The 25,198-nt window shown below is 37.6% G+C and overlaps 1 protein-coding gene across 2 annotated transcripts in view; it reads right to left on the bottom strand.

The window, feature by feature from the left end:
• GRM5 (glutamate receptor, metabotropic 5) overlaps positions 1–25,198 on the bottom strand; it is a 588,169-nt gene that overhangs the window by 54,908 nt on the left and 508,063 nt on the right. For both annotated transcript variants that reach the window (XM_011938475.1, XM_011938476.1), the window contains exon 8: positions 5,380–6,319. In XM_011938475.1, the coding sequence (XP_011793865.1) occupies positions 5,380–6,319 (940 nt within the window). The remainder of the gene's footprint in view (positions 1–5,379; positions 6,320–25,198) is intronic.

Here is a 25,198-nt window from a genome sequence, read left to right as displayed (position 1 = left end):
GTCTAGCCCCCTTCTCACTAAAGATATGAACTACTCTTCAGACCCCATAAACATGTCTTCTTTTGGGTCTATGATGATGTTTTCCTAAGTTCTTTGGAGCATCAGTTCTTCAGAAGGTTAGGAGGTTTACTTGGAAAAAAAATGGTCTTGTGTATACGTTTGCAAAATGATTAGAGAAAGTCAACAAATGGATGATAGGTTTCTACAGTGCAAGACTTCTCAGTGTTTATCTCCAATAAGAGAATAGAATTTTGTCATCTTTTTGACCAAATAATTTCTTTTTCATGGAGCTATTTAATTTTTCAAAGAATACACTAAATTTCCAAAGAAAACAGTCCATATATGCTCAGCTCTAGTAATCATCAGCTAAGACCTTAATTTAAAAACTGCTGCATTACTCATTAGTCATGAGACAGTAGGCAAGTCTTCTCACTGTGCAGGACCTCAAATTCCTCATCTGAAAAATGGGAGGATTGTTGCTTCAACTTGCAGTATTTTGTGACAATTAGAAATGTTAGACTAGTTATACATATGAAAAGTTCTGTAAGGTGGCAGAACATAGTAAGTAGGTAATAAATGAACCATTTCGAGGGACTACTCTGATTTGAAACTTTTTTCCAATCTCCTACTTCATGCTCCACTTCATCTTCCTTCCTTCCTCTTCTTTTCCCTCTTCTCTGTTCCACTGCTCTTCCTTCTATGACAACTACCACCGTGACTATTACTAGGTGCTAACATTTTAGGCGCTGTGCACTGGATTGTCTAACAAACACCTGACACCCCCTTTTCTCTTTCCACTTCCATATTCTGTTATATTAGATAGTTTGGGCCAGTGTGACACAAGGGCAATTCTTATGGGACTCTGAGAAGACTTTTGTTTTCCTTAATGAAAGTACACAACGTATGGAACCGTGACAACTATATTACAACCATTAGTAAAAGGCCTAGAGAATGGCAGACGTGTTTGCCTTTGTATCACTGAACCAACACCTGAAGCAATCCCCCTCCACAATTTTTATAACATGCGTAAAATGAACCCCAAAGAGTATAAGTGTTTGAAAATAGGCTTTCTACTACTTGTAGACACAATTCTAAAAGGTTGAGGTAGCATTTATTGAATACTTTCTACATGCTGGTACTAAACACTTAATGCATATTACCTCATTTACTACTCAAAATAGGAATTATTATCTACCATTTTACAGTTGAGAAAGCAGACAAAAGTACCTTATTCAAACTCATAGCTGAATTGAAATCCAGGTGTGGTTCCAAAGCCAGAACTCTAAACTAGTATGCTGTCTTTGCATTTTCTATCTCTGTACATACACCTTTCCAGGAGCCTGTCCTAACCTTCAGAGACATAGTTACCATAACCATAGATATTATTATATTCTTCATCTTGAGGTACACAATTAGTATCCTTTTAAAGATAGAGAGCCCTTACCATCTGCCATTCCATGTGGAAGGGACACACACAGACCCCATCCAGAAATAGAGGGCATACCCAGTCTCAGATTATAGTAGCCTGTTTCTTCATACACCAGACAGAGGACAGCAGAACAGGGCTGGGCCCAGTATGGTAGATGCTTCTCCACCAAAGACCTACATCCAGAGATTTAATTTACCTATTTAAGCCCACCTGACATCCCAAGAGGTGGGCTCAATGGCATATTAAAATTTTCACACCTGAGAATCACAACTCATGGAAGTGATTTGGAAGAACACGTAAAAATATTAGAAACACCTGAATTTATTTGTTTCCCATTAGTTAAGTTGAAGTGTGGCAAACCATGTGTTATACACTGGCTTTTATAAAACTAATTATCAAATGGGAGCTGAATCCCTGAATAAAAGACTATATCCTACGATGTAATAAATGTGCTAAACATCTTAATTTTGTATCACAGAGAATAAATATTTAGTTTTGGAGCTCACGGAAGCTATAGAGGAAAAGAATTTAAGTTTGCATCTCTTTCTAATGACTGTGGGTTAAAAAGGAGAGCATATATCAGATGCATGTGATACAAAAGAATTACAGCTTTCCCTGCGCCTTTTTCTTATCCATATCAAAAGCAGGTTCTAGCTTGAATATTAGGGTTGATGGCAAAAAAAGGAATCTCCATATAATCAGACTGTAGCCTGTCTCAGCTATAATCACATAGACAGATCAAGATTTGCCAAGATTGCAGAAAGAAGACCAAACACTTGCCAAAGGTCTCTCCTTACCCTCTTTCAGATTCTAACATCCAAATGCACAGATTGCAAAACTGTAAACAACTACGTGGCCCTGTAGGAAAAAAAAGTTAAAACATTGCAACAAAAATCTTTAGAATTTCCGTTTTCTAGTGGTTGGCACTGTCAGTACAATTTGTTGCTTTTGTTTGTCCCTTTGTTTATTAAATTAGAAACAAAATAGTTTAAAGTATTTATTGAACGTTACTAGAGAAACATTATAACTACAGCAAAGCATGGGATCAGTGATCCAATTGTAGAGGGGAGACTGATGACCACAGGAGTGAGAGAAATATCTGTAATGTAGGGCACTGTTGTCTTAATCTTATAAAAATTAATAGGACAACTAGGGAGTAAGAGTGTGCACATTTGAAGACAAGCAAAAAAGTACCTACCACATTACTACCATCCCAAATTCATTCAACAAACATATCAAAAGTCATTATTGAGCACTTCTGTGTGCCAAGCACCCTTCAAGGTAGTAGTAGGTATTGGAGGCACAGTGATGAGCAAGGTAAAGAAGACCTCCACCCCTAAGGAGCTTGCTCTGCTTAAATTGGAACATACGATGTGCTATACAGAATGGCAAGGAGCTGGACAACATAAAGATCAAGATGCCCTGGAAAACTCAGACTGTATAATCAATGTCTCCATAGGTTTGTGCTGCCATTTATAATGCTCTCTTTGTTATTAAGATCATCCAGATTGTGTATTTGGTACAGTAACTTTCACGAGTAAAAGAAGACTGACAATGGTTAACTTAGTTAATCAAATACTTAAGTTAATCAAATACTAAAGAAGTGCTTACTGTGTGGCAGACACTATACACATGTTAACTTATTCATCTCTCACAACCATTCCATGAAGTAAGCATTTCTTTTTTTTTTTTTTTTTTTGAGACGAAGTCTCGCTCTATCGCCCGGGCTGGAGTGCAGTGGCCGGATCTCAGCTCATTGCAAGCTCCGCCTCCCGGGTTCACGCCGTTCTCCTGCCTCCGCCTCCCGGGTTCACGCCGTTCTCCTGCCTCAGCCTCCCTAGTAGCTGGGACTACAGGCGCCCGCCACCTCGCCCGGCTAGCTTTTTGTATTTTTTTTTTTTTAGTAGAGACGGGGTTTCACAGTGTTAGCCAGGATGGTCTCAATCTCCTGACCTCGTGATCCGCCCGTCTCGGCCTCCCAAAGTGCTGGAATTACAGGCTTGAGCCACCGCGCCCGGCCGAAGTATGCATTTCTTTATCTCCATTTTTCAGAGGAAGAAATCAAGGCATAGAGAGGTTAAGTGAATTTGCCTAAGGTTCTGCACCTGGTAAGTGATGCTGCAGGTGCTCTCTAGCACTATACTGTGCTACCTTCAATAAAGTGCCTACTATTTGCCAGCCTTTATACATATTAACTCCTTCACTTTTTACAATCCAGTTTGTCAGATGGTAAAAATAACGTACAGAGAGACGAAGTAGCAGTGCTGTTGTTCAAACCCAAAACAATCTGACTAGGCAGCCAGTGTTCTCTGCCACCACTCCCATGCTGTCTCCCTAAGGAGCTTTCTCTAGTGAGTTTTTTAGGTGATCAGACATAGACTCACAATTCCCTCCCTCCATCGATATGCTTGTTTTATATACTCGTCTTTCCTGGAAGATTCTGTTTACAGATTGGACTTGAAGAAAGCTGATAAAACAAAAGTTTGAAAAATAAATTTTCTTAGCCAAAAGGAAAGGCTGATCTTGCAGAAATTTCAGAAAAAGAATAGTTCGTAGAGGAGTCAGGAAGGCAGCTGGAAAATAGGCCAGCAGGTTAGATATATGAAAGGCCTGCTATGTACAGACCATGACATCGCCAGGATTTATTGAAGAAGAAGACACGAATTACAGTTTAATTGAATGTCTTGTACAATATACATAGAAAGAGATGAGAAGTGTAAAGCAAGTAGAAAAGAGTTGAAAGAAGTAAGGGTACAAGTTAATAATGTAAACGAATTGGACCTTGTGGATAAAATTCAACTCTCCTCTGAGTTATTTCAAACCGCAGCAGACACAGTATCTTTACCATCATAACAAGTCATGCTTTGAAGATTTAGGGCTGACAGAAAAGTAGGACTTTATGCAGGCTAAGTGATGGTATAGGAGAATAGTTCAAGCAATGTTATTTAGATATGTAGCTACCATTTGAAAGCTATGTATCTTCCATTTATTTATCTAGGTTTTAGAAATACTGTTAAATTTCAGAAGAGTTAGCAGGGCTGATGTCTTGACCAGCTCTTTTGATGTGTACTTCTTAAATAGAGGTGATCCTTAGTCCCAATTATCAACAATCGGTGTTGCCTTTTTGGTACTTCAACATTTTTCCCAAGCCACTGATAACATGATCTTGTCTTTTGAAGTGCTTTGGGATCATTTATCACATAAGGAAGTTCCTAACATGGGGGTAAAACATTGACTTTTGGCGCTAGATTCTTTTCAGATTGAAATGCTCAAATAACTACTACCTGTGATATTGAACTTGGAGTGAGATGAGACTATAGGCAAAAAAGAATTGGGAAACTGGTTGTTTTAATATGCAAAGTCACTTAGTTGTTTTGTCCTTTTCAGCTGCTTAGATATCTCCCAAAGATTTCATCTTGCCCATTAAGAACTAAAATATAAATCTTACATTCTTGTGCCTCTATTGGATGGACATTTAAGCACTCTTCTGGCTTGAATAAGGTTTAGGCACGTGCAAGTGCAGTCCGATGTGTAGAGTTCTTGGCATTCTGCTCTCAGTATAATCTTTGTTAGTAACATATTTTTACTCTGTTCTGGTGAGCTAGAATTTAACCCACAATGTAACTCTTTCCCCTCAGAACTCGAGGGCCCTTGCCTTGACTTTGTGACCTAACTCTGCTCTGTCTCACCTCTCAACCTTACTCCCCATATGCTGTAACTCTACTTTATTAGAGATTTTGACTTCCATGTTTCTAGACTTGGCCTAAGTAACTGGACCCACATCCCATTAACCCCATAAATACCATTTTATGAGAAGGTCCATGCCCTAAGGCACCCTGCCTCCCATGGTTTCATTTACTCAGATTTCTCCCATTTAAAAGACCCAGGAAACACATGTCTCTGCTTCAGCTGTAGGGGCCAGCGCCCCTCTAAGCCCCCACAACTTTTACCTTAAGGTTTCCCCAGAGGAGCCCCTTCTCTTCCACAGGTTGACTAGGCTGCTGGATCTGCTGGCTGCGGAGGATGACTTGCCATCCCCTACATGCATGCGTACCACAGTAGATGTGGTGAAGGCGCTGCGCACATTTCTCTCTGGTTTGGCTAGGATGATGTACACCTTCGGCACAAACATGCAGCCTAGGGCCACTGTGGCACTGAGGCTGACTGAGAAACACATGGTGATGATTTTGTAGTTGCTGCCAAAGTAGATTGGTACAAAAGCTAGCCATATAATGCAGGTCGTGTACATTGTGAAGGCGATATACTTGGCCTCGTTGAAGTTAGCTGGAACATTTCTGGTCTTGAATGCATAGAAGGTGCAGCTCAAAATCAACAATCCATTGTATCCAAGTGGAGTGACAACTCCTAGGTTAGTGGTGTTACAGATCAGGTAGACTTCTCGAATGCTTGGGTAGTCATGCATTATGTCAGGAGGCTCCATTATAAAGAGGGCAACAATGATGCCCAACTGGATGCATATGAGAATGAAAGCAATCACTAGCTGGGCACAGGCACTCATGAATCTGGGCTTTTTGGTACAGATCTTCTTCTTGCTGCCAGCCAGGATCCTTGCAATACGGTTGGTCTTTGTTACAAGGGCTGAGTAGCTCATGGCTGGGGAGAGACCAATGCCAATTCTCTGAAGGTAGCAGTAAATCTGTTTGGGCTTTGCAATGAGGCAGAAGGTACATAAGTAGCCCAGGCAGATGCCAGCAAGGATAATGTAGCAGAGTTCCCTGCTTGAGGACTTGACTACTGGTGTATCCCGGTAAATGATGAAGACTGCAGTAACAAACAGGGTGGCTAGGAGGCCAAGGCAGGCAAACACCACAGCTGCAATGGGTTCAGGGTCACCCCATCGAAGATACTGTACTGGAATCAAATCACAACCTGCAGAGACACAAACACATATTGTAAAGGAGGAAGAGATGTTGACTTGGGTCACATATCCCTAAGCTACAAGCAACTGTTTATGACCATTTCAGTTTGTTCCCCATCTCTACCTTTCTAATATCAGAATCTCATGCTACTCATTGTTTTATGTATTCATTCAGAAAATTTTAATGATGATATTACTGAACACATACATGGTCTGTGATAGGAACTATTCTAGGTTCTGAAGCGAAATAATGAAGAACATGTTTCCTGCCCTCATAAAAAAAAATCAGTGGTCTTTTAAACAATTATAACTGTGATAAGGTTCATGAAGAGGTATAATATGGGTTCTAAGCAGTCTCTGGAAGCAGCAAAGACCTCCTACAATAGGAATTATCAAATAAATGTGTTGGTTTGATGGAGTTGGGAATTTCATGGGCTTGGCAAACTTACAGTTAAACTACATTAACTGTAAGGAAGAGAGGCATGAAAGGAAGCCATTGTGTGACAGTGTAACAAGTGGCCTAAGATGAGGCTGGGAGGTAGGCAGGAAGGGGATCTTGGAGTTTAGAGAGTCCTAGATCAGTAGGAAGTTATTCTGAGGATCTATGTAGAGCAACGACAGGATCAGATGTGTGTGTGTGTGTGTGTGTGTGTGTGTGTTTTAAACATTTCTTTGGTTGCTATGTGGGTTTTGGATGAGATAAAGGTGTGGACACATTTAAGACTTATTTTAGAGCCATATAGAGTGTTCGAATGGATGTGGGAGTGTGTGAAAAGTGAAAAAGGTCTGAAATATGACCAACACTAGTAAAGAAATTTCAGAGAATCTTGTGGTTTAGATGTTTTAGAAGATTCTGTTGAAAAAAAGGAAGATATTCATTTTTATAAGAAAACTGACCCCAAAGACAAACAATTGGCAGGCAAGGGAAGTGCACCACTCTCAAAATCATTCCTTATTTATGACATGCAGTTTTTAAATTATTTCTTGGTTATATAGCAGAAAAACAGCGATAGAATATAGCATCATTTGGATTATCTGTCCTTTACAATTTTTTAGGACAGTGGTTCTCGAAGTTGGCTATACACTAGAATCACCAAGAATACACACACACACACACACACACACACACACATACACACACACAGACACACACACACACACACACACATAAAATCCTGAGACCTGGGTGTCCCATCGGTTGAGCTTCTGACTTAATTTGTCTGAGTGTTACCTGGGCGTCAGGATTTTTTAACAATACTGTAAGTGCTTCTAATGTGCAACTACAGTTGAGAACCATTGTTCTAGGAGGATCATTGTTGTCAGTTCCACTTTTAAAGAAAATAGAATTGAGATAGCTTCACTGAGTAGGAAAGGAAGCAAGTAATCTGGAGCATTGGACATTTGAGAAATATAGCAGAAATGACTAATTTCATGTCAATATCTATTCTTCCCTTCATTCTTAGCAACAGACCTCTAATTTCATTTGCAATGGTAAAGGCATCAGTTACAATACTACATTTTTCATCAACCATTGCTGTGAACTGTGGCATATGAGTAGTAGGTTTTAACCAATAACATGTAAACAGAGGATTCCTAAAAGTAAAGTGACTCATGGTAGAAAGTAACATTTTTCTCTTATTTACTGTCTTCTTCTGCTGTCTGGCATATAAACCTGATGGCTAGAACTCCAGCAGTTGTTTTGGACTTTAAGGTAACTTGAAGGACAGAACATGTGTTCTGGGTTTGGAAGAGAAAAATAGTTGGGGCTCCACTCCCTGAGAACCATGAACCCCTCACTACCTGTGGACTATGTATATCCACATCTTCTTTGTTTAAGCTTCCTTTATATATTTTTTTTATTGATCTATGTAGGGAAACCAAATCCTTATTGATAAGGAGTAAAGTTTCCTATTAACTTGTCCTATCCCATGATCAAGGGTGTTGCAGTCAGTGGCTTTGAATATCAATGGTTACTGGGAGGTAGGGGAGGCAACAACAGGTAATGACAGCAAGGAAGCATGTAGCTCTTTCAAAATATGCCTAAGGGTAGCTTCCTTGTAGAAAGGGAAGGGAAGGGAAGAAGGAAGGGAAAGAGAAGTGGAAGGGGAAGGGGAAAGGGAATGAAGGGGAAGGAGAAAGGAAGGAGAAGGGAAGGGGAAAGGGAGGGGAAGGGGAAGGGGAAATGGAACGAAAGTGAAGGGAAGAAGGAAGGGAAAGAGAAGTGGAAGGGGAAGGGGAAAGGGAATGAAGGGGAAGGGGGAAGGAAGAAAATGGAAAGGGGAAAGGGAGGGGAAGGGGAAGGGGAAATGGAAGGGAAGGGAATTCTTCTTCCCCTTATTTCTGCGCTGCTGCTGTTTTGCTTTAAGATGTCGCATTTCAGATAGTACTATTAGTACTATAAATAAAGTCATAATGGGTTTAATAGGAGTTATGAGCTAGTCTGGGATTCTCAGCACATTTTGCAAAATGTTTCTATGGGAAAATGTATTCTTACTCTAAATAATTTTGTATTTAATATCGAAAGAAAGGGCTTTAAATTTTAAAAAATTGTGGATAGCTCAGACTAAATACAACTAAATGCAAAACATTTGTGTTATATGACCTCATTAAGTATAAAAATACATATCTCATTGCTAATTAATATACCTATATCCATATTTCTAGTCATCTACATTCCCATGTGCTTCCTATACAGTTGGAATTCAACCTCTGATACTTTAGTATGCCATAGAGTTTAGGCTTATATTTACAAGTTTGCTCCTTGGAGAGACTGTTTTACAAAAGAAAATATGAATCATATATTTTTTTGAGACATAGCCTCGCTTTGTCGCCCAGGCTAGAGTGCAGTGGTGTGATCTTGGCTCACTGCAACCTCTGACTCCTGAGTTCAAGCGATTCTTGTGCCTCAGCCGCCTGAGTAGCTGGGATCATAGGCACGCCCAGCTAATTTTTTTGTATTTTTAGTAGAGACGGGGTTTCACCACGTTGGCCAGGCTGGTCGAACTCCTTGCTTCAAGTGATCCACCTGCCTCAGCCTCTCAAAGTGGTGGGATTACGGGCATGAACCACCGTGACTATCCCATTCCTATCTTTATTATTTCATAATAGTTCATTTATAGCAATGATTTAACAATAAAATTTATTAAATATATAAAGGTCTGTTTCTACTGCTAGGTCATAAACCATTAATGTCTATAGCAATTTACTTATAAAAGAAATGTTATGTTTGTATATAGGGCAGGAATCTTTTCATTACCTAAAAGAATGAGCTGGAAAAAGTAATTAAACACTTCAGTTTTACCCCATTTTTTCCTACTGTTCTGCTAAATCTTAATTATTTCTTAATGTAATTAACAGTTTAATTTATAAACACTTTGCATAGAATAACATTTACTACTATTTTTATCAGATATATTTTTGAACTCTCATGTTCAGCTTATTAACATCTGTGTGAAACTAAAGAAAACTCTTTAGATATATGTGTTAAAAATATACATGAGGCTTGCCTCTGATGTAATTATTTTCACAAATTTATCAGAATTTATATATTTAAATGAATGTTTCTTTTATTTAATGTAAACTATTTAGAAAGTCTTACATTTAGTTTGATGCTGCCATTGCAAAAAAATACTGTTGTAACTATTCTCTAAGAATAGCAAATTGGACTCTGATTAGAGGGTTATAATCACTGAATCTTAGGATTGAATAAGATCTTAGAGTTCCCAAACAATGGATGTGTATCACAATCACTTGGGAAGCCTACAAAACTATAACTCATGAGTCTAAACTCAGAAGATTTTGAGTCAGTACATTGTGGTGGGGCAAAGGAATCTTATTTTGAATAAGCGACTTCAGTGATGCTCTATTAGTCTTTGGTGCTTGGTCTGCAATTCAACCTTAGAGATTATCAAGCCAAATTCTTACCCATTGTGCTAATGCTTTATATGATAACTCCAAGACGTAATCATCCTAACCTTACTTAAGGCTTTTTATAAAATATATCGTCTCAAGGGCAGGACTGGTGGTGGCGGTGGGGAGATAGATTGAGAAGGCAGGAAGCTGTGATGGCAAGCGGAGACTGTAAATGAAGAAATCAGTCAGAAGACTATCATAAGGAGACAGAGATGATAAAGACAAAAACTAAGTCACTGTACTAGAGAAAACAATTAGTTGGTAAGGACATTTAAGAACTGGGATTGAAAGAAATTATGAAGAAGATAGAAGAATCAAGAAGAAAGTCTTTGTAGCTGATAGCAGTACTGTTAGCTAAGATGAGGGCTTAGGAAGCAAAGGGTCACATGTCATGGGAGTCTGACCTAGTAAGCTTTGAAAATCTATCCGTGTGGAAGTTACAGCTTTAGGAATATCTGTTTATAGAAGCTGAAAATAAGAGGCATGGAAATAAACACAATCAGTGAGGAAATTCTTAGATGTGGATGAGAGCAGAGCCTAGCAGTCTGGCGTAACACCAATACTAAGGAATGAGAGAGGGAGATAATATGTCAGGGAAGATGTAACATTAGACAGAAGGAAGGAAGTGTATCAGAAGCCAAAGGAAAGTGTTAAGTGGATGGCCCACCACAGTCCCCTCTAACAATATCAGTTCTGTTTTACTTTTTAAAATTCTTACCCAAATAGCTTGCACAAAGCTTCAAGTTTCAGGTTCACAGGTATCTCTTCTGACATTAGATAATTATATGTTTTTTTTCCCTTCACTAGTATTAGATTTATTTGTTTTGCATAAGGAATGTTATACTAACATGAAACAAAGTCTACCAAATCTCAGAATCTTGAAATAATGCTAACCTTATTATGATATAAATTTAAATTCTCAGTGATAACTACCCCTACTATGTGCACTGTTGTACAAATATCTGTGTAGTTATTGTTCCTAACTTCCTTATTTTCTTCTAATCACTGGGCATTTTTTCCATCAATGGTTTTATTTTTTATCCTTGTTTCAACCTTACTGTAATGGCAAGTTACTGGAAGTGTATCTAGAGGATACCTAAGAGTCTAAAGTGCATATAATGTATAGTTTTATTATGAGTTTAATCAATTTAGCATATATTATTATATTTTGAATTAAATAATCTTGATCATGTGAGTGAAATTCCTTCCTAACAACCATATTGCAGTTTCTCTGGTTCTCAGAAAATGCACAATATTATATTATTTTCTAGAAATGCAGATGAAACATGGATTGGAAAACTGCGGTCCATTTTCTGATAACATCTATTTAGGTAGCTATTCACTTTTCATTTTTCTTCCCTTTTATACTTGATTCATAACTCTGTGGTTCTCTTGTATAATCCATCGTTTCATAGCATGAACTGACATACATTGAAAATACAAGTTTTTCTCTTTTTAAAGAGGGAAAGTGAGCTGCCAAAACTATATTGTCCACATTCATTCTAGTACTTCACTAATGTGTTTCCCATAAGTCTAATAGCAGAATGGATGATCTACTGATTTTCTGGACCCCTAAAAATGATGTGACTGCTCATTCACAGCTGTTACTCATGCTTAGTGTTTGGTTGTTAGTTTTGCAGTATTAATATTGCTGTAGTTACTAGTTTCTAGACTGCTGCATATTTCAAACCCTGTTTCCGGTGTCTCTTCAGGGAGAGATGCCTGATGTTCTGTAAGTTGGGCTCAACAGGAGCTCCTTACTAAGCTCCTACATTCCTGTATATTTTGGATAAAGGAAATTGCTACTTAGAATCTCTGAGAATAAGATGTATGTGCCCTCAGCTGCTGATTAGGTCATTTCAGGCATACAATGAAAGGGAAGATATAAGATAGATTATAAAAAACGGATCTATTAGAACTAATATGGGGATACAGAACTGACATGGGGCTGTTGTGGGTTTCCCCTTTAATATGTGAGCACAGATCTGCCCAGAGAATAAGGTGTTAACTGGTAACTAACAACATCATGCTTGCTTTCCATCTATTTAACCAATAAGTCGTCTTTTTACCTTTCTTTCTTTACCTCTCTGGATTTGGATCTCATGGATGTTGAACTGGGATCGCAGGGTGATACAGAATCAGAATTCTTTCTGTAGTGTTCATATCCCTGATCCTTTAATAGTTTTTCTTTACTTAGCCTGAGCTAAGGTTTTTCTTTTTTTTTTCTTTTTTTGAGACGGAGTCTCGCTCTGTCACCCAAACTGGAGTGCAGTGGCCGGATCTCAGCTCACTGCAAGCTCCGCCTTTCAGGTTCACGCCATTCTCCTGCCTCAGCCTCCCGAGTAGCTGGGACTACAGGCGCCCGCCACCTTGCCCGGCTAGTTTTTTGTATTTTTTAGTAGAGACGGGGTTTCACCGTGTTAGCCAGGATGGTCTCGATCTCCTGACCTCGTGATCCGCCCGTCTCGGCCTCCCAAAGTGCTGGAATTACAGGCTTGAGCCACCGCGCCCGGCTGGTTTTTCATCACTTCCAAAATTCAGAGAATTTGAAGTGATGGGTGTCTGTGTGTGATGTGAGACATTGAGGAAACTCATTTCTCTCTGTAGCACTTACAGTATTTATAATCCATTTTGTGGTAGGGGGAGTTTGATTGATTATATCATTAAAGTCTGTCTTCTCTACTTGACTAGAAGCACCCTGATAATAGGGAGTTTGTCTCTTTTGCACACAAATGGGTCCTCAGTACTGAGGACAGTGTCTCACTCATGTGGTTAATACAGCAACTTATAAATTAATACATATTCTATACAATTAAATATAGAATTCTAATTCTAGGGCATGGATAAGTCATTCTCAAAAAACATTTGTGTTGCCTTTAGAAGTCCCAAGTCACAGAACTATTATGTACTGTTTTAGACAGAAGTCTAAAATCAGTTCACTACACCTGAATTTGAGTCTAGTTTCTGGAACCCAAAGAGGGCAAAACTAGATAAGCAGCTCAAAAACTTACTTCCGCCTAGGGATGTGACATGTTTCACGTTAGAAGTATTCCTTGTGGGCAGGTGTGGTGGCTCACACCTGTAATCCCAGCACCTTGGGAGGCTGAGGCGGGCGGATCACAAGGTCAGAAGTTCAAGACCACCCTGGCCAATATGGTGAAACTCCGTCTCTACTAAAAATACAAAAATTAGCCGGGCATGGTGGCAGGTGCCTATAGTCCCAGCTTCTTGGGAGACTGAGGCAGGAGAATCACTTGAACCCAGGAGATGGAGGTTGCAGTGAGTCGAGATCGCACCACTGCACTCCAGCCTGGGTGGCAGAGTGAGACTCCATCTCAGAGAAAAAGAAATATTCCTCGTGCTGACTAGTCATTTGGGACATTTTTAATGACTAATTGATTAATCTAAATTTTGAGTTATTCATTATATCTGGGAAGTATGTATAGAGGAAAGAATGAGACAGTAACGAGTAAAGTCATTCTTTAAAAAGTGCCATCCAACTATTAAGGTTAGATAGATGTACTTTTCTTAAGAAGGTTGTTAATCATAACTTTTGTTTTTCTTTTTTTTGGTTTAGGATAGAAAAAAAATAGAAAAGTTCCCAAGTTTTCTTCAAGGAAGGCATATTCTATAGTTGATTGATTTTTACCATTACCTTAGCATGAAACAAAACATGGCATGATCGCTTTCTCCAATAAAAATATAGTCTTTATCAAAGGTGTTAGGCAAGTTTTATTGGTAACTGCCCCAATAGGAAGCTGCCATATTCCTCTTTATGTTAGTATCAAAAAAAAAAAAAAAAGAGACTAACATTTATTGAATGCTTACTATGTGTCAGGTGCTATCCCAGAAATTTTATGTAATCTTCACTATAAAAAATGAGGTAAATATCATTATTTCTATTCTTCAGAGGGGGCAATATGAAGTTTAATTAGATATGTTAACTTTCTGGGACTGAGATTAAAACTCTGTGCTTATCTACTAACTTATTTAGTTAATTTATTTATTTTATCTTTGCTACATCAGAGAAGGCAACTTGGTCAATTACTCCTCTGAAAGAAGTCCTGAGTCTATTCAGTAGGAAACAGAAACCTGATTAATTAACAATGTCTGCATGGGCAAGGTGGGGCTAGTGGTGGCATAAATATTTGATAGCTTTATCTTAACATAAATCCATTCTTCCTCTTGAGAAATCTCATTGGTTCAAACCCTTCAGCAAGATTTTCATTCTGGGCTATGTGTCCTGAGAGTTGCTGGCCAGAGACAATGATTGATCAGTTGTTTTTCTTGGGTTCCTAAAGTTTTCTAAGCATAGAAAATGTTGTGAATGATCATTCATGGGACATTCCCAACTTTGCTACAGAGTAGACTCATAGCCATCCATTTGTCACTGGACCTAGCCTATTCCCCATTCTTCAAGGTTTATTATACATCTCGTTTTAGATTCCCTTAATTGAATTCCTTCACAGAGCTGAAAATTCAGAGTTATACTTTTTATTTTTGTTTTTTTATTGGTTATATTTTATAGGGGAATTTGAAATTGTGTGCAAAGATTTCTTTTATAATTAAGACATAAAGAATGATTTAATAGTACTGCAGAGTACTAAAGGGAAATGTGATCACAGATGCACATTTGTAGGGAATAGCTTCGAAAAATATGACTTCCGGTCATACCGCACATGAATAAGAATGGAAAAACACAGCATGTGAATTTAAATAATAAAGTGTGCTAACTGGAACAATTCTCTCTCTTTCTACTTTTCTCCTGTCCCTTTTCACTAGCTAACTTCTCCTTATTCTTCTGTGTTCCAGATTCTCTTTAATAATTACGACTTTTCTGATTCCCTGAGCCTGACTGACAGGTTCCTTTCATGTGGTCAAACAGCTCCCTGGGCCTGTACCCGTCATAGCACTTGCATTCATACTAATTGTGTATTAGTATTGTCTCTTTGACATGGTAGATTGAGCAATTTGAGAGCAGCAGACTGTTTCTTTGCTTATTGTTGTATTTCTAGTGCTAGTCCTAGTACCTGGCACACAATAGGCAGTTAAATAAGTTGAATGAATGAACACATGATTAACAAAGAAGAGGGAAAGTAAAGAATAAGGAGACATGCACTTCATTTTCAGCTTGCACACAAGTATTTCCTATTAATACGAGCCTTTTACTCTGTGTCTCAATTTTTTCATACATGAAATGAAAATAACACAGACTTCTCTTATCTATAATTAGGGTTTTAATCTGGAGAAACCCTTGTAGAAGAATTCACAGATGAGCAATTAAAGACCAATGACCTGAAAAAGGTCAGTGAAGCGATTTCTTAGAAATAAATTTATAAAATGCTTAAAGTTGTTTTTGTATTTTATTGAAATAAAATATTAAACTCATCATTTTAAAACCTATAGAGTATCAGTGGAATTTTACACACATAATAGGAGCTATAATTTGGGTTTTATGATTCATTTCTATTTACCTTTGCTAGCTTGCCAGACCCTTGTCAAGATCCCTTTCCTGCAGTTTCAGTCAGACTCATAAAATTGCTTATTTTGCAAATAAGCTGCATACTAAAAAGCACTTTCCTCCTGTAGCTGGTCTTCCATCCAAATGTTCAATAGCTTTCTGATTTTATGATTCAGGATTTTGCAACCACTCTCCAGGCCCCACTATATTCCTTCTGTGTTCCCATATACCCTTGATTTTCTTTTCCTTTGAGGCATACCAGGACTGTTCTAAGATCTTAAATTACATTACCTTTCCTAAGGAAGTCTGCAAAATTGTATGCATATTCTGCCACAGATTTTAACTCCCCTTTCTCTTCCCAAGCCTATTTGTTCCTAAATTTTCAGTATCATAATATTGTAAGTATTCTCCAGTTGAGCTATGGGCATACATTTAACTAACTCAAATGCTCATGTTTATTACAGAAAGAAAATATGGGGACAAAGTGCACACATGTAAGAAAAGTGTACAAGGGGAAAGATTAATGCCTCATCCCACCCATTAAAGAGATCAAACATTGTTCACACAGCACAGCTACATTTCTCTCTTGAGCACCTACACCATTCATAGCACTTGGTCCACACTATGGTGATAGAAAGGTAATTGTTTGTTCCTTTAAAATAACGTATATATCAAATGCTCAGGCTCTGTGACTTTACTTTGCCAGGCATTGTGTTGAACACTTTATTCTTATTACCTTCTTTAATACTTACAAGGTTCTCATGAGATAGGGACCATTATTTCATCTATTTTCAGTTAAGGAAACTATTTTCCATTGGAACTAAAGAGCATTTGAAAGGAACCATAGAAAGAGAAACACAGACATAGAGAAAAGCAGAAGAAATGTAAAGGAAACAGCCAAAATCAAAAATCAGATATGCAGAGGAAAAAATGCTACAGCATAGTAATGTATCACAAGAGAATTACAATGTCTTTAGGAATTGTTGCTGATAGTTCAGATGGGAAATCAGCAAAAGCTCTAGGAGGGAAGTGACAATACCTATCTGCCTACATCTCAAGGATTAGTGTGAGGACCATATAAAATAACTTGAACAATGGCATAATAATTATGAAGTGAGAGAAAGAGGAAATGGGGAAGTGTATACACAAAACGGTGTGACTCAGCATCTGCTAAAGTGCCTATCTGTTTTATTAGATTATCCTATATTATTCTGGGGAAAAGCCAGGCTATTTTATCTTTCTAGCTTATTTAGGTATATATTGCCCCAAGTGAATGGTATTATATTGTCTTAAATTGTAAGTACAAGGCAGCCCATATTGCTTTGAATTTTTCATCACTTCAATTAATGTGATTTTTAAGAGGTGTCAAGATAGGAGGAATTTATCTGCTTCATTTTACTCATATAATATATCAATGCTTTATGAAGCATTTTTCCAAGTAGGTTAGATAATGCAGTAGTTAGCACTGTATCATAATGTTTTATGTTCTAAGGGGAAAATGTGATAATTTATTTTGGGTAAGCTACATTGACCAAAAACTGAAATCAACGAAACCACATTATTGTCTTCAGTCTGGCCATATCAGAATGGTGTTTGACGACAATACCATTGTTTTGGTCAGACCACAAATTTATCATTGTAAAGAAGAACATGGTGAACATTTTTCATTGAGTGGTTTCTGGCAAGATGAAAACTGGTTTATGTTCTTTTCTGGGACCTGTTTTGATAAGTTCCATTAAGAGAGGGGCTTTCAGCACTTTTTTTCTTCTTTAGTCAGTGGCATTTACAAGTTTAAATACACTGTCTTTTTGACTCATCTTGTAGGAAAAAAATTATTACTTATTAGAAGTTAATGAACATTGAGAAATTGGAAGAGTAAGAAGGCATTTTAGAATTTATCAATGTGTAAGCCCTGGCATCTCTATCAATGTGTAAGCCCTGGCGTCTCATTTTAAAAGAACCAAAATACAGCATTGTTGTTTTTAGTGTTAACTGAAACAACTTTATCAAGCTTATTGTTTGAAAACAAAAACAGTGCACACGATTTTTCACTGCAATTTAGAGATCCTGTTAGACAGAATCCAGTGATTCACAGTCACTTCCATATTTCCTGCAGCAGCATCTCAAGGAAAAAGTACTAGTTTTACAGAAAGATGGAACAGGGTCTGAGCCTTACTCTGCGACTTAGTGAGTGATCACGAGCACAGATATTTTCTATTTTCAAACTCAGTCTTCTGTAAAATGGAAATCATGATTCCAACCTTTTTTAAAGTTTATTTTTACTATTTTAATTTTTATGGGTAGCTAGTAGGGATCCTAACCTTTTTGAGGTGTCAGGGGGATTACGTGATAGAACACAAACTTCCTATACTGATAGGTGACACGTACTCAATACATGGGGGATTTCTTTCCTTTCTTCCATCCTGTATTCATTTCTTTAGTGAATATTCGTTGAATATCTCCTATGTTCTAGGAGCTTTGTATTCTCAAATGAGGAAAATATACAAAAGTTACTGTATTTTGGTTTATATCCTAGCTGAAGGATCAACAGTATATGATCAGCAAAAATACATGAATACATAAACAATATAAAATAGTGTGAGGTGATATAGAAGGTAGAGAAAAGAAGAGGTAGAACTGGATACGAGGGGTGTTTGTAGTATTAAACAGGTTGCTTAGGGTAGACATTTGAGCAAGGACTTGAGGAAGGAAAGAGTAATAGTCATGTGGTTATCTGCAGTGAAGCCTTCTAGGCAGATAACTGCTAGGGAAATTATCCTGGGATAAGAGCCTTTCTGACCTTTTAGTGGAAGAACAAAAGGACCAATGTATTGGGAGGAAGAACCAGATGAAGTGAAGGGAAAAGTAGGTCAGACACATAACAAAGGACCAGGTCATACAAAACAGGAATTTGTAAGTACTTTGGCTTTTACTTTGAATGAAATGGGAAATCAGTGTAGATTCTTATACAATGGAGTAACATGACCTGGCTTATTTTCTAAAATGATATCTCTGCCTGGAATGTAGAGGAGAGACTGTAAGTAGGGGCAAAGGTAGAATCAAGGAGAAAAGTTAGGAGGTTATTTCAGCAGGAAGATGATCAATGATGATTGTTAGGCACTTTTACTGGAGGTAGTGATAAGTGGTGGAATTTGCGATATGAAGGAGGAGCCAATGGGATTTCTTTACTGACTAAAGGATGTGCAAGACGTCAGCAGATTAACTCCAAAGTTATTGGTCTTACCTAATGAAATAATGTGTTTATCATCAGATGAAATGTAATAGTAAGGATAAAGCAGCCTGGGAGATCAAGAAGGTAAAGACCTGCATTTCAGTGATGGAAGTGTAGAATTTAAGATATTTTTAGATATTCAAATCAATATGTCAAGTAGGCAACGGAATATTTAAGTCTGGAGATTAGGTGAGAGATCTGGACAAGATACTTAACATATACATCAAATAAACATATATCAAAATGTTTATTGTATAGATGATATTTAATGGCATGAATAAAACTGGATATGATCACCAATGAAGCAAGTGTAGACAGAAAAGAGGATCAAGACTGAGCTCTGGAGCACTCCAACACAATAGCCTTCATTTTATGTAAAACACATAAATGTAAAAATATCAGTGGCAATAGATGCTAGATTCTTTTTTGGGAGGGTTAATTTTTTTATTTTTAATTTTGCCAGTGGAGGAAAATATCAAAAGTGTATAATGAAGTGATCAGTGAAACTAGAAACCTTTTTTATCAGGGACAATGATAAAATAAAAAAACAAATGGCGGGTGCCATTTAGTATTGTCACGGCTCATGGCTTTCTGGGATTTCCAAGTCACCATTAAACTTCTATAATTTGTTCATTTAGAATCAGAAGGGCTAACAAGCTAATCTAAGTGAAGTTAAAAGAGATATTTATAACAGTAAGCTTAGTTCAACAAATAAAAATTGTCTACTCTTTGCCATTCGTTGGGCTAGACAGTCATTGACTTAAAAGGATCTTACTTTCAAATGTAGAAGACATTTAATAAACACATGTTAGCCTGGGCGCAGTGGCTTACGCCTATAATCCCAGCACTTTGGGAGGTTGAGGTGGCCTAATATGGTGAAACACCATCTCTACTAAAAATACAAAAAATTAGCCGGCATGGTGGCACTCGCCTGTAGTCACAGCCACTCGGGAGGCTGAGGCTGGATAGTTGCTTGTACTTGGGAGGTGGAGGTGCAGTGAGCTGAGACCGCGCCACTGCACTCCAGCCTGGGTGACAGAGCGAGACTCTGTCTCAATAAATAAATCAATAAATTTAAATATGTAAACACAGATTAAAACTTTCCCCAAATTTTCTTGTTCGTTCATTCTTAAATCCATCTATCTTTCTATTCATTTTTCATTACTATATTTTTAAAACTTTATTAACAGTGGAGTGATAATAGTTAGTATTCTTGAACAGTTAATGGGCGCTATAAGATTGCTCTAATAATCTTATGAACTAGTTACTACTGTTATCTTGATTTTATGGAAGAGAAAGCTGACACTCATAGATAAAAATTTCCGTGCTTTAAGTCGCACAATGAGTCATTGGTGGAGTGTGAATTTGAACATGGGCATGTTTGACTCCAATACTTTTTGATTTAAACCACTGCACTCTTAGAAGAAAATAAAGATGAATTGTTGCAGATTGGTATTGTATGCAGCCCAGATTCTCAGCTGTACTTTGTTACACTACATTTGCCATAAATTCAACTTCCTTAGATTGTACTGTTGAGTGTGTAATGTAGTGAACTTATCTAGGGAAACCTAAAAAGTGCTTAGAGACCTGGGAATTCTATTGTTAAACAAAACAGTCACTTTCTTTTACAGCTGATCACCATTATGTTTAGTATTTAGGAAAGGTTAGTTCCCATAATAGGGGCTTTGATGAAAAAGCGACCGTGAAATGATGGTGTACTTGCTCTGAATATTACACTGGAAAAAGTATTTTGAGACACACACACATTCCTTAGATATGACATGTATCATTCCTTATGATATTTTTTTCTGCCTGAAAATTCATTTCAGTTTTACCTGGTTAGCATCTTGTTTTCACATACATAAATTCCCTTTCCACCAGAAGCTATCTCTGAACTTCCAAGACGTGGTTAATTTCCTCTCATCAACATTTACTCCATCCTAGCACTTTCTTTCCTTCCTTCATTCATTTCCGCATTTCCTCCCCTGATTTTTTTCTTTCACTATACAAACATTAAACTGGTTCCTATGCTATGGCAAGGATACTTAATATGCTGAAATTGCCTTTTTATTTTGCATGTGTCTCTCGTCTAGGCTCTGGGATACTTGAGAGTAGGAACTGGGGCTCGATCACTACTGTGTGCCCAGTACCGGATCTAGTGCTATGTTTGGCACCTAGTTGGAACTCAAATATTGCTAATGAATAATTTCATCCTTTTTGCCACCACTGCATTTGGTATGTGGTTTAATTATTTATGTATTATATGTGTAATTTAATGCAATTATTTAAGGTTGGGTATCTTCCACTTACATTTGTATCATCAGAACTTAGCACAGTGTTAAAAAAAAGAAAAAGAGTAGGAACCTGATAAAATATCTTTTGCTCAATGAATTAATGAATGATAGATAGCCAACTGTATAGTATATGCTCCTGTTCAGATTACTGTCTAACCTAGAAACCAAGAAGCTAGATAGCAGAATTCTGAAAGCTTATTCCAGTTTCAATTAACAAGAACTATTTATTACAATTGTAATAATAAACTAAACTTGTTTCTCATCTAAACTCATAAGAAATTTCCCCTAAAGAATCAGAAACAAATAATATTTAATTCCCTCCTTTCCTCATCTAAGTTTAATTATAATAGTCAAATAGCCAGCACATTTTAAGCACATCTGGAATAAAAAATATTAGAGCAGCCTGGAGATAATTAACATGTAACCAGCTTGAAGCTGATTTTTTTTCCTTCTATAATTTTCTGAAAATATGGGGCTCTAAAATGTGATTGTGGAGAGAGACAGGCAGTGTAGCATAAAAATCCCAGAATCATAGCACCTGGGATTTCTTTTCCACCGATTTTGTGATCTTGTCCATGTATAGAATGTTCCTGAGTTTTGTTTCATTCAACTGTAAAATAATAATATTTACCTTAAAGGATTCAAAAAGATAATGCTTAAGATAGTTATAATAATTGGAAATGAAAAGTAATCCTGTCCATGTTTTTATTTACTGTGCTTATTTATTAAAAGGTTAAAAAAAAAAGTCCCAAGAAAAGTAGGACAAGTTGAGGAACACAAATGAAATGCACATTTGTAAAAAGAGAGCAATTCAAATGCGGGAGTTATAAAACCTGCCAGTGGTTTCATCTCTTGGAGTTCATCCTCTGCTCCCTTCTTTATTCTCACCAACATCTCTTTGTGTAACTCTGTGGCTTTTTTCCTCTTAAGTGAAGAGACAAATGTTCCAACCTCCAAAGCAATTAGGTAACTCAGGGAACCAAAGGAACTTCCTAGAGAATGTCCCTATTGACATTAAGCTGTTGATATGTATTGCCTTGGAAGGAATAAAATGGAAGCGTTTTACAGCTTTGAACTTACGTAAGATACATTTCTTTTATGATTGAAAAGCAGGAGATAATGCTAACTTCCTGTCATAAGGCTTCCCACCTGGTTACTTCTTGAAAGGCATAATATTTTTGCTCTTTCCTTTTACTTAGTTTATTGGAAGGTTGGTAGCATCTGGTAAGTCCCACCTGGAAGTGTTTCTGTGGCTTTGGACTGGGGACCTAAAGATCTTTAGAGCTCTTACTACTTACATCTCCTCCTAAATTCTTTGATAAAAAACAAATTAAAGATTCTTTCTAGGACAATTTTTGCAGATATGTGGCAGGGAATGGTGTCCCAGAAAAAGCATCTTGGCAAAGACTTTTTAGATAATTCTCTGAATGTCTATCTCAAAATTGTTGCCTTTCACTACTTTTTCTCCTTTCTTTCTCAAACCAGACCACACTTTTCTCAGAGAACTAATTACCTTGTTCTATTGATTTTAATTCCTAATCAAATCTTTGTTGCTTTTGATTCACACTACATTGTCCTTATCCAAACCACTGGTAGATTCACATTGATTTTTGCAAAATTTCCCTACTCTTATCCTCTTTTTATAATTCCCAACTTAGTCTTATGTTTTAAAATCTTATCTTTTAGTGTTAAATATTTGAATAGCTCAGATAGTATGGAATCATTTAAATTATAAAATTTTTAAATATGCTGAGAAAGGTATAAATGGTATGGAACAAATAAAGTCTGTATTAAAAAAGTTAATATTTTGTCATATATGTTTCAAATTATACACACACACACACACACACAAGCTATAATTAAAACCTGTTTTGTAACTCCCATCGAACTCCCTTTCTTCTCTTACCAGACGATATTGCTATTCTGAAATCTGTATCCTTCCTTTTCATGTTTTTATACAATATCTACTCTTCACATTGTGACTATGTAAATAATATTTATAAAGCAGCCCATCATGATTGCATTTTCTTTTCTTTTCTTTCTTCTGAGATGGAGTCTCGCTCTGTCGCCCAGTCTGGAGTGCAGTAGCGTGATCTCCACTCACTGCAACCTCTGCCTCCCAGGTTTCCCAGCTTCAAAAGATTCTCCTGCCGCAGCCACCTGAGTAGCTGGGATTACAGGCGTGCACCACCGTGGCTGGCTAATTTTTTGTATTTTAAGTAGAGACAAGGTTTTGCCATGTTGGCCAGGATGGTCTCGAACTCCTGACCTCAGGTAATCCACCCAATGCAGCCTCCCAAAGTGTTGGGATTACAGGCATGAACCACTGCACCCAGCACAGTTTCTTTCATATTCAATTTTTGAATATTCCTGGAGATAATCACCTTGCTTAAAACTATTCTCTCCACTGGAATGTAAACATTATAAGACCAGATAGTTTTATCAGTTTTGTTCATAGAAATATTTTCAGCATTTAGAACATTGTCTGAGATGGGGTTCACAACACTCTACTCCAAAATATGGCACTTTGGCATATTGAATATTTTAAGCTGAAGGAGTTTGAGAAACAGCAAGTGTGGAAAGACTTTATGTCCTTCTCACACCCTACACTCCTGAAGCACATCATAAGACCCTCACGTGAGAGGTGCCCTCCTTAGACCTGGAGCAAAGGAGCATCCTTATCTCAGAGGAATCTGAAGGAACAGGCCTTGCTAAGTTTACCTGAGTTTACTCATGCCCTTTGTCCTATCTCCTTTCTCTACAACTCTTCATTTTACATCAAACCTAGCATACAAACAGCCAGGTTTAACTGCCTCTTCAGGTCCTTATAAAGGCTCCAGTGTTACATAAAACTTATATTAAATAAATACGTATGCTTTTCTTTTGTTAATCTGTCTTTAGTTACAGGGGCCCCAGCCAATGAACCTAAGATGAGTAGAGGGAAATATATCTATTTCCTCCCCTGCACCTGGAACAGTGAAAGTGCTGGATATACATTTATTGAATGAATGACTAGATGACTGAATGGATGAATAAATGTTTTACAATTTCCCTTAAGATAAACTTTAAAATATTTACCATAGTTTACAAGGCTCCCCAAAAGATGGCCTTTGCTGTCTTGTCTCATTTCTCCCTTATAGTGTCAGTTCCATTTTAGTTCTTATGTTCTGTGTCCACAACACTCTTCTCTTTCATTTTAGTTTGGCCAGCTCCCATCATTACTCTAATTTTTGCATGCCCACAATTCATTGAAGAGGCAATTTTAAATACTACCTAAGTTAGCTTTTACTGTTATGGGCTCTCACACCATTCTGGTCTTCTCTGTTGTCAATACTCAGTATCTTATTACTTGTCAATATTTGGGAAAATAATCTCCATGAGGGCAGGGATCCTCTTTATCCTATTCACTGCTAGCATAGGTACCTGTTAATTATAAGACAAAGAATAACTGCTTGCTGTCCTCAGTGAAAATAAGTTGAATTGGGGACATGGCCTATGTTCTGACCTCATCCTCCATTTATTTCTCATTTCTTTCATGTCTTCTTGGTTTTCATACCAGATTGTCTTTATTTCTCTACCTAATTCCTGGTTACTGGTTCCTGAGAATTTATGACTGCTATTGAGAATATGGCTGGCTTACAACATTTTAATGACTTTATTGATGAAGATACATTCTCATAATATTCAACGCTCTGCATACATGTTTACACACACACACACACTCACATGTATTTATGTGTAAAAAAAGGAATCTTGGGCCGGGCGCGGTGGCTCAAGCCTGTAATCCCAGCACTTTGGGAGGCCGAGACGGGCGGATCACGAGGTCAGGAGATCGAGACCATCCTGGCTAACACGGTGAAACCCCGTCTCTACTAAAAAATACAAAAAGCTAGCCGGGCAAGGTGGCTGGTGCCTGTAGTCCCAGCTACTCGGGAGGCTGAGGCAGGAGAATGGCGTAAACCCGGGAGGCGGAGCTTGCAGTGAGCTGAGA

This window comes from Colobus angolensis, unplaced genomic scaffold (assembly GCF_000951035.1).
Source record: "Colobus angolensis palliatus isolate OR3802 unplaced genomic scaffold, Cang.pa_1.0 Scaffold174, whole genome shotgun sequence".
Taxonomy (NCBI): Eukaryota; Metazoa; Chordata; class Mammalia; order Primates; family Cercopithecidae; genus Colobus; species Colobus angolensis.
The sequence above is the reverse complement of the archived record's forward strand: the minus strand, read 5'-3'. Positions and strand labels throughout refer to the sequence as shown.